Genomic DNA, 15,557 nt, shown 5'->3' on the forward strand with positions numbered 1-15,557 from the left:
TACATTTCTGTATATGTATATAAATGCACATACATACACGTGTATATCACCCTCTTCACATGAACCCTGAGGTGATCTATCTGCCGTGTTTCCTCCACATCTTCTGCCTCCAGCTGCGTCCTCTGGTGAATGCAGGTATTTTCACTTCTGCACACACGAGTCCAACACTGTCTCTGTCACATCCACCATCTGCCAACACCAAGTCTCCAGGTAATAGTTTATTAAGAAGGCCATTATTCTCAGCCACATGTTTGTCACTGACATGACCTCCCCACATGAACGAGAGAGATCCTTGTGGTGTGATGCCAATGAGATACTTTAGGATGTGCTGGTGTTTGTAGTGGGGAAATGTCTGTGCTCTAGCTTTGAGATTTAATGCTCTTTTAATTTCAAAGCTGTCCACAATAACTGCTACTCGATTATCGTGAATTTCAAGTTTCGTCTTTTCTGCATTGTCTTTTCATCGTCTGAACTGCTGTTGATCTTCTCCAAACTGATTTCTGTCTGTTTGTTTTCTTACTGACTATTATTGGAGCAATATCATCAATAACATTCTTAACTTTTGAGTTGAAGGAATCAAGGAGAATATCAACAGAGTCTGCAGAAATGCTTGGTGTTAAAGATATCGCCTCCATAAATAGTTCACTTGTGTTCTCGTTAATGCATCTCCTTCTGACAGAGACAGATCTAGATTCAGTGTTAGCAGAGATCAATATATCAAAGAAAATACAGAAGTGATCAGATAGTGCTATGTCTTTAATAACAATGGATGAAATGTTTAGACCCGTACTGATGATTAAGTCTAGAGTGTGTCCATCTTTGTGTGTGTGTCCATCACACGCTGAATCAGGTCGTATAACACTGATAAATGCATGTAATTCACTAAATCTATCATGATCAAAGAAGCTTTTGTGTTGGGATATATTTATATCTAATGTGGTTTGATCTGTTGTCTTGACAAACAGCTTCGACATCAGCATGTATATTATTAGATGAATGTGGTCAGTGTATCTTTTAGTAGTTTAAAGTCTTATTTTCTTCTGCTTATATGAACTAAACATTTTTACTTCCACTCCACACAAAATGCCATATGAAAATATGAGAGAGCACACAGTTACAACAAGTGATCTGTTCTGGATCCATAAAGCAGTTGGAGAATCTGTGAAATCAGTCTGAGAGGAGAAACTATTTGATCAGACACGAAGAACAAACCGACTGAAGACAGTTACAGGAGAAACCAGAGTCAAAGACTCTCAGGATCTCAGGATCAAACACTGCTTTAACACATTTTTAACATCTGTATTTGGCTCAGCTTATTTCTGTTGAACATGACAGCATTGATCTCCAGGAAGCTCAGAAGAGCTGATGATCTTGTGCATCAATGCTGAATAAATAGAGGGTTATTTAGCTGACAGGAGAGTTTGACTTCACTTTACTACAGAGCAGCCTCACATCAGCTCATCTGTCTCATCTCTCATTACTGATCCAGTTTGTCTCTTCATATCTGTGGACTGAAACCGCTCAAGATGTTTGACAGAGTTTGGTTCTGGTTGTGTTTGTGGAATATGTTTGGTGAGTTTGAAATGTGTATTTTTTTCTCTCAAATATGTGTGTGTGTTTTTCTAAATATCCTTTATATAAAAACAGTGAAGCTCAAACAGCAGCAGCTTTAGTTTCAGTCGTGACGTGATTCTCATCTGAAGAGTTTTCTGTGTATGAATTCAGCTCAAATCAACTTCAGTTCCTGTGTCGGCAAATGGGTTTTATTCAAAATCACCATGAATGTTTTTTCGTTTTGTTGTTTGGATATAATTGGTCCAAGATTTACATTTGAAACTGTTTACTTCAGTAAACCTTCACCTTAATCTGTGACAAACTCTGTCTGTGTTTGTTCTTCAGGTGTGTTTCTGATTCAGATGAAGTGAAGTCAGTGTCTGTGATGGAGGGAGATTCAGTCTCTCTACAGACTAACACTGAACTACAGACAAATGATGAGGTATTCTGGACATGTGGACACTCAGAGACTCGTATAGCTCAAATTGATAAAGACACTGGAAGATTCTCCACATGTGATGTTCTTGATGAGAGATTCAGAGACAGACTGAAGCTGGATCATCAGACTGGATCTCTGATCATCACAAACACCAGAAACACAGACTCAGAAGTGTAAGACGTAACCATCAGAAGTAGGAAAGAGACCATGTACAGATTCAGTGTCTCTGTTACCGTCTCTGGTGAGTCAGATTTACAGTGCTATTTCTGCTGCTGGTCTTCATAATAATAATAAGATAATTAAGATATAAGCAGAGGTTTTGATGTTTGTTTAAAAGTAATAGTTTGGTTTGCTGTCACCATAATGGTGGTAAGTGTTGGCTTTAGTTGTGCAATTTAACTCTTGACTTGTTAGTGTTGTTCTTCAGCTGCTGTAATCTTTATTATGGCAAAAAAAGCAAGATAACATGATGATTGGATGATGCTGGTTGCTTGCTGATGATTAAGACATCACATACGTGTTCTGGTTCCCTGGTTTCATCCAATCTAATGTATGGTGTTAGTTGCATATTATTTATTGAAATGACTCAATGGGTCAACAGTCTGAGACCCAGCTGAATGTAGAGCAGATATTTTCAAGGACTTGAAAAATAAAAGTACTTTTCTTTGTCAAACGAACATCAAGATTCAGTGTATGAATCTCTACAATGGTGACATGCTTCATGCTGCAATGTATTCTGGGTCTAACCCTTCTGTGGTTCATGAACAATGTAATTGTAAAAGAACAGACAAAAGTCCATATGATAAAAATCAGCAAGGTCGTATGCAATGCAACACATTTGCTATAGACACTAATACTAAATTAATAGCATAAATAAAACTCCAGATAAAACCAGTTGATCAGATCGTTTTATGATGCAATTTTTAACATCAGCAAATAACCATCACTTGATTACTTTTTTTTTCTCACTGTTTTTGCCATAACAAATATAGTTACATCAGTCAAACAATGAAAAGACTCAAACTGTCTAACTACTGATCAATAGGCTACTGTAGAATTAACATTAGTAAAGTTCATTAGCAATTCATATTTTTATGAAAACATGTTTTAAGTTGTGATTTACCACCACTGGCACGTCATCGGACCTTTTGTCATCGCAGTCCCAAAGGGGTGTCCCCCCAGGGGTCCCTTATTTTTCTGTATTGAAGGTGGCAACCCTAGATCTCAGTGACCTTTGAACTGAGTTTGGTCGTACAATGTTATCACATAGGTTGGGGCGAGCCAATTAACTGCCTTAAAAACAAACAATAAAACTTTAAGAGGTAAAAAACTGTATTATTTAGAGATGTTTAAGATATATATTATTATTCTCAGGGAGGTAAAGTAAGTCAGATCTGTTCTGTCTCATAAGCGTATGAGTTCATCTTCACAAAACAGGTCACAGAAGACTTCTCCGTGGTCTGTTCTTAGTTATAAATCAATGCCAGGGAGGCAGACGTGTGTTATATACTACTACAAGTCTGTTTATTTATTACAATTAGTAAGTAAGCAGTACAAATATTCTACAATTACTGTGTCAGTATTAGATAAAGTAAAAATGTGAGTTGTTTGTTCAAGGCAATATCAGCGATGGTTCTGGAGTCGGAGAGCTCTTCAGGTCTGGAAGCTGTATCTGATTTCATCATCACTTCAGTCTTTTATAGACTTCAGGTGGATCCCAACTCTACATCAGGAGTGCCACTGCAAAACAGTGCATTTAATACAATTCAGAGTGCTTCCATAGACAAGGATGAAACTTTACGTTTGGGAGTTTAAAAAAATAATAATAAAAAAATCTCACTGAAATGTACTGTGTTGTAGGTGCTAACAGTGGCTTCATTTACATAAGAATTTATTTCAGGGTAGACCGAAAGAAAGGATTGAAGATAGGAGAGAATTACAGATGACTACCAGGCAAAAGAGTTCATACACTACATAACAGAGGATGAGAGAAAAAAGACGAGGGCCAGATTATCAGATGTCAAGTTCATCTCAGTCATGTCAGATGATCTCTGGACAGTGCAGTGATTGAAGAAGAAATGCTCTACGTCACAAGTGCCACTGAGGGCAAGGTCAAAGCTGATTTAGATTCAAAGCCAGATGCTGCAAATCTAGCTGAAGCAGTGTGTAGTATAATGGGAAGTGGAGTCAGCACTCAATGGAGAAACAAGCAAGTGTCAATCACCATAGATGGAGCATCTGTAATGACAGGGGTAAACAACGCTGAAGTTACTAAACTTGGAGGTTACTAAACTTCTTTTCAGCACTGCTAGATTTAGTGATGTGAACAGTGGTGTCCTGCAGGAGATGCGGCTGACCAGTTTCCAGTGCTGGCCAGAGACAGACACCAGTTCAGGTTAGCAATTCACATGTAAAGAGCAAATCTTCATCAGTCACTTCCGACCTCTTTTACTGTCTGCTGAAGTGAATGTGGAGTTGATCCCTGATCAATGGACAGTTCTCAAGACTGAACTTCACACAGCAGGAGGTACTTGATGTTTGAGAAAAAAAAACATATGTAGAATTGATGTTTCTGATGCTCTCCTCACAATCCCTGCAACTACAGCTGACTGTGAAAGAGGGTTCAGTGTTATGAAGCAGGTAAAGAGTGACTGGGGCTCACACCTAAAAGATGAGACCCTCTCTGACCTCCTTAAACCCAGTTGTGCTCACCTGACATCAAAGACTTTGATCCAAACACAGCCATTGACATCTGGCACGCTGACAGTTTGTGCTCACGCAGACCTGACTTTCTGCACAAACACCGAACAAGAGGAACAGAGGATGGCTCAGATTCTGATGGCACATCTGAAGAAGAAGAAGAAGAGCTCTGAAGACGTGATTCAGATGATAGATGAAGTGTTTGCACTTTCTGTGCATATTTTGTTCTATGCATTGTACTTTATATGTGTTTTTCATGTGAACAATGTTAATAAAATGATCAAATGCATTCAGTGGCACTCATAATTTATCTTATTTTCACCGGAAAATAAAAATGGCTAGTGGAAATTCTGATTGGCTGGTAACTTTAGAAAACAATTTTAATTTTGAACCCTGGTTAGCAGTATAAGTGAAGGGAGGTTTTTGTCCCAGTAAAGTTGCATTCATTTAATCCTATTTTTAAGTATGATAATTCAAACACACTATATTGTTGCACACTGTTTTATAATGTACTACAGGACTGAAATATAAATATCTAGCACATGAGTGATAGCGGGCTGTAGTTTGGACACTCCTGGTTTAAAGCCTATTGTGACATTTGCAGCTATCACAACAGTATTTATTTATTAATCTGTGATGAACTGTGTTTCATATAAAACACAAAACCAGAATACTTAATTAAGTTAAACTCAAACTTAACTTTAAACTTCTTTATTCTTCATCCTTCATCAATGAGGCTGAAGAACCATTAGTTTATAAAGCAGTTCATCAGATTTTGTGCTTCACTGATGTCTTCACAGACATTTTCTACATCTCTCTTAGTCACATGTTCTCCTGTTCTCATGAAGTGCTTTGAACGGCTAGTCATGCACCACATCAAATCTGCTCCCCCCCCCTCCCTGGACCCCTTCCAGTTTGTATATCGCTCCAACCGCTCGACCGATGATGCCATCACAACTGAGCACTCACACATCTGGACAAAAAAGACTCATACGTCAGAATGCTGTTCATAGACTTCAGTCAGCATTCAACACAATCATCCCTCAACAGCTCATCTACAAACTGGTCCAGCTGTATTTTAGATTGAATCTGTATCTATCTGTATTTTTAGGTTCTACTGTTAGTGTTATCTGTATGCACCGTGAGCCTGAGAGTAACACAATTTCAATTCTCTGTATTTATGTACTGTACATGTGGAAGAATTGACAATAAAGCAGACTTGACTTCATTATAGTCTGATAAACCATCTTATTTGCTTCTAACAAATTTATTTCTGAATTTGTACATTCCTATTTTTAATACGGAACACTACTTTTTTAGTCTTTAATATGGGATGAGTCTCTTTTCAACCCTCAGCTGGACAAAGTAATGATGGAATCAAAGACCAGTTGGACATTGAGCCTATACACAATAAAGAAGCAGAAACTGTAGAACAAGTATTAATACTGTACCCTAATATGAATTGAAATAATTTAAAGTAAGAAATAAATACAAATCTCTGCATGTGTGACATTTGAAGTGAATATGATAGATAACAGTCCAGGAAGAGTGAAAATAATAATGCAGTGTTTAAATGTATTCCTTGTAATATCCTCTCTCTAGTACAGCAGGTGGCAGTAACTGTTCAGCTCGCTCGAGACTCTCCAGTAAAACCCACGAAGAAGAAGAAAACGAAAGTAACTGCAGAAAACACACAGATCGCAAGAGAAAGCGTTGCTCGTTGGATTTGATGCATGCCATGTCCTAGAAAACATTTTTCATTTACAAGCTTAGCAAAAACATACTTATAAATCTCTTCTTAGTGCACAAGACTGCAAGTATGTTTTCAAAAATGGGTTTTATTGAAAACGAATGTGTTTCTGAAGGTTTTTCAATTTTCAATTTTTATGTTGTTGTCTTCGTGACGCGAATTCGAAAGTGTTTTTAAACCAGACATTTCTCATTAAGATCATTTGGTTATTCTACATGGCAGTGCATTTGATTGTAACTCACTTTATTTTATATAGTGTTTTTTTTTTTTTTTTTTTTTTTGCTGTTGCTGCTAACTGAACATATTTCTTCTTCTCATTAACCTCATCATCTCCAGGTCACACTGAACAGCAGATTGTTGTCTCAAGCCAGTGCTGATCAATGACAGTTTAGCTGCAGTCTGTCAGAGAAGAGAGGAAAGATGAGTCTCTCACAGAAACAGAGGTAAGACTGAGTCTGTTTTCAGACAATCATTTTAAACACTGCTGCACTTTCAGAGGATTGCTGGAGAAAACTAAACCTTAACAAACTGTGTTTTATATTTACAAATGATTTGCAGAACTTCAGAGCTTCAGAACTTCCTAATTTAAAAAAAAAAACATAAAATACAATAAACCCCACACCTAGATAAGTGTATACAGAGTTGATAAACAAATGTGAGTCTGTAAACAAGAATGACTGCTCTCTTTAAAACTTTGCAGATGTTTCTGTGAAGGACTAGAGAAAATGTGTGTCAATATAAAACACAGATGAAGCTCCTGTAGAAAGTTTCTCTTCTCTCTTTGTGTCATTAGTGTAAGATCAGGCTCACATGTGTCTGTGAAGAGTGACTGGTCAAAGGATGACGGACCATACTTCAGTGAGAAAAAAACATCTATCAAAAGGTATTTATTATCTTTCACATTATAAAGTTGTGTTGGCTTATTTCTCCACTAAGATGCTTGTGATAGAAATGAATGAAATAAAAAAAAAAAAAATGACTGATTTCCTCTTTATTGAACTCAGTATGGAGCTTCTTTCCAGTAACACAATCACACAAGCAGACACAAGGAGGTATAAATTAACCATGGAAAATAGATCATGCAGCCAAACATGAATATGTCTTTCCATCGATCCATAGTCATAGATGAACAAATGCATGTCTATACTGTGCTTCATTACCATCCTCAACAGTGAAGCTCTTTAAATGAGACTGAAGGAGCTTCTGTAGTAAAGTGTTTTGTTCTTTGTGTCATTAGTGTAAGATCAGACTCACATGTGTCCAGCTCTGTGTCTGTGAAGAGTGACTGGTCAAAGAGAGAACCACTAAACTTCAGTGAAAAAACAACATCACGAACCAAACGGTATTTGATGTGTTTCTGATTTTTCTTTACACATAGACTGTCAGTGAAAAAGTATCATAAAACCTATAGTCCATACATTTATCACAGTATTATTTATTTTTTTTGCTTAAATATTTGCAAGATATTTTGGTGGGGTTTTTTTTCCCCTAAAAATGCAGTGTTTTGATTTATTTACTCTCAGGCTTCAGTATGAAACATTAGATCCAGATTTACAGTCTCACAGGAACCACAATAATTTTACAGACAGTCTCCTGCAGATCTTCCAGGTAATAAAACACATTTTCAAGAATATTTAATAATGATAATAAACAAATATGTTATTGAATAATAGTGTGACAGAACTTTTATTTCTACTTTTTCTTTTTGAGAACCTATAAAACAAGAAAGAAAGCCTATTTTTATTCATATTTACAACAAATTACTTGTTGTCTCAACTTGATTTTTGATGAATATGTTTAATTACTGAATAAATACTTTTTAACCAAATATAGGATTATTTTCTGTCATTCATTCTTGTCTTTCTTTGTAGGACCTTGAGAGCAAAATAATGACATTTCTAAAGAAAGAACTGGAAAAGTTTAAGAAAATATTACAAAAAGAGGACATGCAATACTTTGTGAAGGACTTTAATGAGAACAGATGCAGTATGAAAGAAGCAGCTCTTGATCTCACGCTCTACTTCCTGAGAGAGATGAAGCAAGATGAAGCTGCTGATACTCTAGAAGGTAAGAGACTCGTGATCATCTGTCAGAGTGTCACTTATAAATGTAGAGAGAAAATAAGATTAAACAATATCTGTGTTTTTGTTTCTGTTTAGATGAGCTGTTCTTCATTCATCAGCTAAAGTGTAGCCTAAAGAAGAAGTATCAATGTGTGTCTGAAGGAATTGCAAAGCAAGGAGACTCTACACTTCTGAAGAACATCTACACAGATCTCTATATCACTCAGGGTTGTAGTGAACAGGTCAATACTGAACATGAGGTGAGACAGATTGAAGTTGCTTCCAGACGTCATGAATCACAGGAGATACAGGTTGAGTGCAAACATTTGTTTGAAGCACCTGAACAAGACAAGCAGATCAGAACTGTACTGACAAAAGGAGTTGCTGGCATCGGAAAATCAGTCTCTGTGCAGAAGTTTGTTCTGGATTGGGCCGAAGGAAAAGAAAATCAAGATATCAGCTTCATATTTCCTCTTCCATTTAGAGAGATGAACTTAAAGGAGGAAGAAAAACTAAGTTTGATGGACCTTATAACTCAGTTTTTCCCAGAGACAAAAGGACTGAACCTTACAAGAAGAAATCAATTCAAAGTCTTGTTCATTCTTGATGGATTGGATGAATGTCGACTTCCTGTAAACTTTAAGGATAATGAGACGTGGTCTGATGTTTCATCACCAGTCTCTCTGGATGTTCTCCTGACGAACCTCATCAAGGGAAATCTGCTTCCTTCTGCTCTCATCTGGATCACCAGCAGACCAGCAGCTGCCAGTAAGATTCCTCCTGACTGTATCGACCGGCTGACAGAGATACGAGGATTCAATGATGCACAAAAGGAGGAGTACTTCAGAAAAAGATTCACAGATGAGAATCAGGCCAAAGAAATCATTGATCATGTTAAACAATCAAAGAGTCTCTTTATAATGTGCCACATCCCAGTCTTCTGCTGGATTTCAGCCACTGTTCTCCAGAACATTTTAGAGGAGAAAAGAAATAATGTTGTGAAAAACAATCAGGCTGATGATGTCTCCACAACACTGCAGGAGTCAAATACTGAAGACACTCCTAAGACTCTGACACAAATGTACACACACTTCCTCCGATTTCAGATCCAGCAGAGCAGACGAAAGTATGATGGAGAACATACACCAGATGTTTCCTGGGATAAAGATGCCATCTTTTCACTGGGGAAACTGGCATTTGATCAGCTGGAAAGAAACAATGTGATCTTCTATGACAGAGATCTGGAAGCCTGTGGTATTGATGTCTATAAGGCATCAGTGTACTCAGGCATGTGTACCCAGATCTTTAAGGAGGAAACAGGGATCACTCTTGGTACCATGTACTGCTTCGTTCACTTGAGCATTCAAGAGTTTATTGCAGCCCTTTATGCACATCTGTTTCTAGACATAAAGAAGAAAAGTATATTTGTTCATGAGTCTACAAAATGGAAATATAAAAGTAAAACCATGATTGATTTGCTCAAGACTGCAGTGGACAAGGCACTAGAGAGTGATAATGGACACCTGGATCTTTTTCTTCGATTCCTCCTTGGTTTGTCACTCCAGTCCAATCAGAAACTCTTACAGGGTCTGTTGACACAGAAAAATAGAAATGAGCAGAGCAAAAAGGAAATAGTTACATACATCAAGCAGAAATTAGAGTCTAATCTGTCTCCAGAGAGATCCATCAATCTGTTCTACTGTCTGAATGAACTGAACGACCAAACTCTGGTGAAAGACATTCAGACCCACCTTAGCAAAGGAAGTCTCTCATCTGCTGATCTTTCACCTGCCCAGTGGTCTGCTTTGGTCTTTGTGTTGTTGACATCAGACGAGGAGCTGGAGGAGTTTGAGCTTCAGAAATTCAAGAAATCAGACGAGTGTCTCATTAGATTATCAGCAGTCATCAAAACCTCCAAAAGAGCTCTGTAAGTTATTGTTTTTTGTTAATGTTTTGTAAAATTGCATTAATCTACATTGATACATAGCAGGTTTGGACAACCCTGATCTATAGTGATTATTAATCATATACCAATTATAAGTATATATCTTTGTTAGGGTTAAATAATAACACACATTGTTTAACTTTATTATTATATTTTTTTATATAAAGAGCAATGATATTTTACTAGATTTACATGGGATTTATGTAGAAATTTCTGTTTTCAGCAAGCTGTTTAGTTACAGAAGAAGCATGTCATGTTATTATAAACCACATTGTTCCATAGTTATTTCCACTCCAATATGCAGTTCAACTTTCATAAACTTATGCTATAAAGAAGATATAGAAACTCACCAAGATGATAGAGCAGCACTTATATATATATATATATATATATATATATATATATATATATAATCATTGCCATTAATGATATAAGCTTATTATTCATATACATATTTTATTAAACTGAATACAAGCATGCTAGTGTCAATCTCTGGTTCATGTTTTGTCTTTATTGCCCTTATTTGGTCCTTCCTGTTCCTGTCCTTTTTGAGTGTATTTGTCTCCAGCGGTGTGTATTAATTTATTCCCAGGTGTTTCCCATTGGTGTCCATGTATTTTATAGTGCGTTCTGTGTGTAGTTCTTTGTCAGCCATCAAAAGTCATTCTTCAGTCAAGGCCGCCGGCCGTGGCTCTCTCTGGCCTGCTGGTTGCGCTAAAGACAAGCCGACCAGCCGCCCAGAAACCAAGTCTGCCTGTCGTTCCCGAGTAAAGCTGGCCGTCTGGCAAGCCTGCCGGTTCCTGCTGTACCAAGCCCACCAGTCGTTCAGCACTCTAGTTCGCCAACCTTCACCCCGATCCGGAAGAGGAAACTAGGGAGGAGGAGAAGGGTGTCATCTCCAGCCCCAAAGCTCTCTCCTGTGCGATCCCCAGCCTTTGTTAATAAAACCATTTTGATTTATTCACTTCTCATCTCCTCCCTCCTTCAATCCCGTGCTCCTCGTGTGAAATGCGACAGCTAGTTTGTTTTATCTACAACATTTGAATGAATACAATTCTATTAATTATGCAGTATATATGTTTTCTTCTGTTCATGTAAAAATTGTTGGTATAAATTTAATTTTTGTGTTTAACAAATTTATTATATGCATCTAACTCTGTGATTTTATTAATTTTTATTGTAGGTTAAATGATTGTGGCTTAACAGACAAAAGCTGTCCAGCTCTGGCTACAGTTCTTGGATCAGATTCCAATCTAAAAGAGCTGAACATGAACTATAATAATCTGCAGGATTTAGGAGTGAAGCTACTCTGCACTGGACTTAAGGATATAAATTGCAAATTAGAGATACTGAGGTAAGTTTTGTGACCAATCCTAGTGTTTGGTTAGAATTCAGATCCATCTGTTAACATGGACCTCGTTAATTTGCTACAGATTTGAAGGCAGAACTGCTTCAGCTCAGTGAAATTATTTGGCTTTATTCCAGCATGAACTCTACGTTGCAGGTTCTAACCCAGCATTTCAATGTGATTTAAGAGTGGAATTATGTTAGGCCATTTCTAAACTTAAATTTTCTTGTTTTTCAAACATGAGGTTGATTGTATGTTGTAGGGTTGTGCCGATAGACGATAGAATCTCTTGATAGTCAAGACGATATTAGGCTCATTCTCCTATTAATGTATTAAATTATAGGCCTAATAATAATAATAACTATTATTATTTTTATTAGGCAGCCTTTTATAATTTGGCTATCAAACTGCCCAGCTATTTCACTTCAGCACCAAATTTCACACACACAAACACACGTGCGCGTCGGTGAAGGAGTTGTAACGATTTGACTCGGATAACTCGTTAAATCCATGAAATGAAAGAGATAGAAGATAGAAGACAAACATGTTAATAACCAATAACAGACAATTCATGGACACAGTTGGTCCTGGTCTAAGAAAAAGAGATGGAATAATATCCTGAGGACAATTAGTTGGTTTTTGGTGACCAACAACTTCATTACACGAGGTGAAATCAATAGGTTCAAACTCTGAGCAGGTAGAAGGACATAATGGAACATCATACAAACAGTATATTGAGTTAGACAGCTGGGATCTTAATGTTGTGATCTTCTCAACAAAAAACTTTCCAAAATCATAGAAGTAGACGACTCTAGAAAAGAATGCAGAGATGGATATTAGACAGAGTTAATAGTAGAAAAAAGAACTTGAGGTTTGTGACAATTGTTTGTGATAAGTTCAGACAAATATTTGCTTTTTGTAGCCCTTACAGCTTTCTGAAACATGTTATAGAAGTTCCCCAAAACTTCATAAGAAACCTGCAATCTGTCCTTCTTCCATCTTCATTCAGCCTGTCAACAAGTCCGTCTCAGAGTATGCATATTGTGTGCGCCAGGGCACAGGTACAGGCTTATGAATTTTATACTTCAAGGGGGCAATATAATTCATGATGTCAGCACAAGTATAATTAAAAAGATTAAGATGTGCATCAGCATCCAGATTAAGCAGAGTAGAGTCCAACTCCAGTTTGTTGCAGACTTAATGGCAGTTGAAAATGATCAAACATGAAAGATCAGATGCTGCAGCTGCTGTTGTTTTGATGATAAATGTCAGAACAGTTTAGTTGTGTTAAAAGTTACAGCTTAATCAGACATTTTGGGTTACTAGATGTGCTGGTGTCCAGTAGTTTGGTGCCTCAATTAACATTTATGATTGTGTTATTGTGGACATTTCTCATGAAAAACAAATTCAGTGTGATTTATTATCCTGATTGTTTAAATGTTACTGAATGCACTGTACATTAATTTCCATCAAGCTCAGATTCACAACACTGTAGATCTACTACAGCAGATCTATCACAGACCACAAACATGTGATGTGTGTCACGAGAGGATCAGTGATAACACACACACATACACACACACACAGACACACACACACATACGTCTGAACCTGCAGTTCCTCTCATAATGAGCACAATTACTGTTGCATCAACACAGACATCAGTTAAATAAAACTATCCAGAGCAGGGGTGGGCGATATGAGCTAAAATTCATATCACAATATTTTACACTGTCCAGGAGATCTTGATATTATATTGTGATATGAGAAAAAAAAATAATGGCACAATATTTTAACCTTACATAACTAGAAAAAGTGAGCGATTGGACATAGACCTAGAAAATGTTTTTTTATTGTTTCATTGTTTTTCTCAAAAAGTGGGGCCTCTAAGAATTAAATTAAGTGAAATATTGTGTGTTTGAGTTGGCCAGTGGTTGCAAACTTTTTCTGTCGGGCCTCTCTTTTGTAGAGAAAAATATTTTCAAGGTCTCCTCACCCCTTCTTCTTCTTCTTCTTTTTTTTGAGAGAGTCTCTTACGCTCACCAATGCTACATTTATTTATTAAAAATACAGCAAACACTGTAATATTGTGAAATATTATCAATTTAAATGATCTATTTGAATGTTTTAACATATAGGCTTCTGTATTCCTGTCTGCTGTAGACGCTTAGAGCAGAACCATGCATCGTTCATTTATATTTCTACATGACTCCCTGCAATACAACTCTGATTCATCAATCACACATATAGTGGTCTGTTATTGATACAAGCACAACTGCTACAACTGATAACTGAGTGCTAATGTTGAGCTCATTAAAATATGTCAGATTAATATTTTGTGTTCAATTATTTACTTGGCCACATGATAAGTGGTGAAATGATACAGTGTAGTCTTTATCACCCTGCAGAGGTTTATTTAGCAGAATGATCTGCTGACTGTACACTGTGCCTCAGTTTGGGAACCACTGGAGCAGGTGATCTGTGCTCTATTAGTTTGGTCTGTTACAATGCTCTGTGTTTGATTACTAATGTCTGTGTAGCACACAGAGGACAAAAACATTCAGCCTCGGCTCTTTATCATCATTTGTGTTAGTCCAGTGTTTGGTGAATTCTGCTACATAATAATAGGAAGAGCCAGCATCAAAAGATGAACTTAATATATCACTATGAACGCTTAGCTGTCACAAGCTAGTTATCTCTTTGCTAACTTTCCTCATCTCCTGCTTAAAAGCAGAAAAATCTTCTGATTTTTGAGAATCATGATTTAGTTAGCTTCTGCCCCAGAGTTTATTTTAAAGAATTTACTTTTGACTTTCTTAAAACGATTTGTATATTTAAATGTTCAACTGTTTAAACTTGAACTGTACTTTTCGTTACAAACAATGTTTGACAATCTTTAAATGTTTTGTGATGCAGTGCACACTGAATTGATTCCAGCTTCATCTTCTCTTCTGCAGGTTTTTGGGTCCTGCTGCAGATGAAGGCTGTCAGTATGTGACTGGAATTGTGGGTAAAAACCCGTTACTCCTGAGAGAGCTGGATCTGAGGGAACATGAACTAGGAGACACAGGAGTAAATCAGATCTCTGCTCTACTGCAGGATAAACACTGTAGACTCAACACACTGAAGTGAGTATCTTACATCATTTCACATGTTACATGACTAGTAATGTTACAGTCGTCTATTTTAATTCTCATGTGAGTCTGACCTCACGTTATAAATCTTGGAAGAGCCAAGACATTTTTTTTTTTTATTGTAGAATAGAACATGGTCAACATGTGTGACACAACTTAACTATATACAAAACCAAGGTTTGCATATGTATAAAATAAAATAAATAAATAATAATGAATAAGTAAATAATAAATAGATAAAATAAATGGAGGGGGGTCAGTTGTGCACAAGCACAGATCTAAGATTCGTGGTTTGAGATTTTTGGTTTGGCTTTATTAATTCTTGCTGTTGTGTATTCCAACAATTCCATATTTTTGATTTCTATAAGCCACATTTTAAACGCTGGGGATGTAGGTTCATGCCAGATTTTAAAAATGATCTTTTTGGCCACAGTTAGAGCAGTGTGAAGGATCCTTCGCTGGTTAACATTCAGATTGAGCTCAGCATCATCATTCAACAAACAAAGACTGGGATGTTTGAAAATAACCACGTCACACAGCTCTGTCAAAACTTGAAAAACCTGATCCCAGAATTCACCAACATGTTGACACTCATAAAACATATGCATATAAGTCCCCACAGTA

General features: G+C 36.9%; 1 protein-coding gene across 1 annotated transcript; it reads left to right on the plus strand.

The window, feature by feature from the left end:
* The first annotated feature begins 6,336 nt into the window (after window positions 1–6,336).
* On the plus strand, window positions 6,337–10,437 carry LOC113102953 (protein NLRC3-like). Its single transcript, XM_026265890.1, has 7 exons — window positions 6,337–6,369; window positions 6,780–6,886; window positions 7,237–7,326; window positions 7,681–7,785; window positions 7,967–8,051; window positions 8,315–8,510; window positions 8,603–10,437. Exons 2-7 carry the CDS (start codon window positions 6,864–6,866, stop codon window positions 10,435–10,437), a joined length of 2,334 nt encoding a protein of 777 aa, XP_026121675.1. The 5' UTR covers window positions 6,337–6,369; window positions 6,780–6,863.
* The last annotated feature ends 5,120 nt before the right edge of the window (window positions 10,438–15,557 follow it).

The sequence above is a fragment of the Carassius auratus genome, unplaced genomic scaffold (genome assembly GCF_003368295.1).
Source record: "Carassius auratus strain Wakin unplaced genomic scaffold, ASM336829v1 scaf_tig00217777, whole genome shotgun sequence".
Taxonomy (NCBI): Eukaryota; Metazoa; Chordata; class Actinopteri; order Cypriniformes; family Cyprinidae; genus Carassius; species Carassius auratus.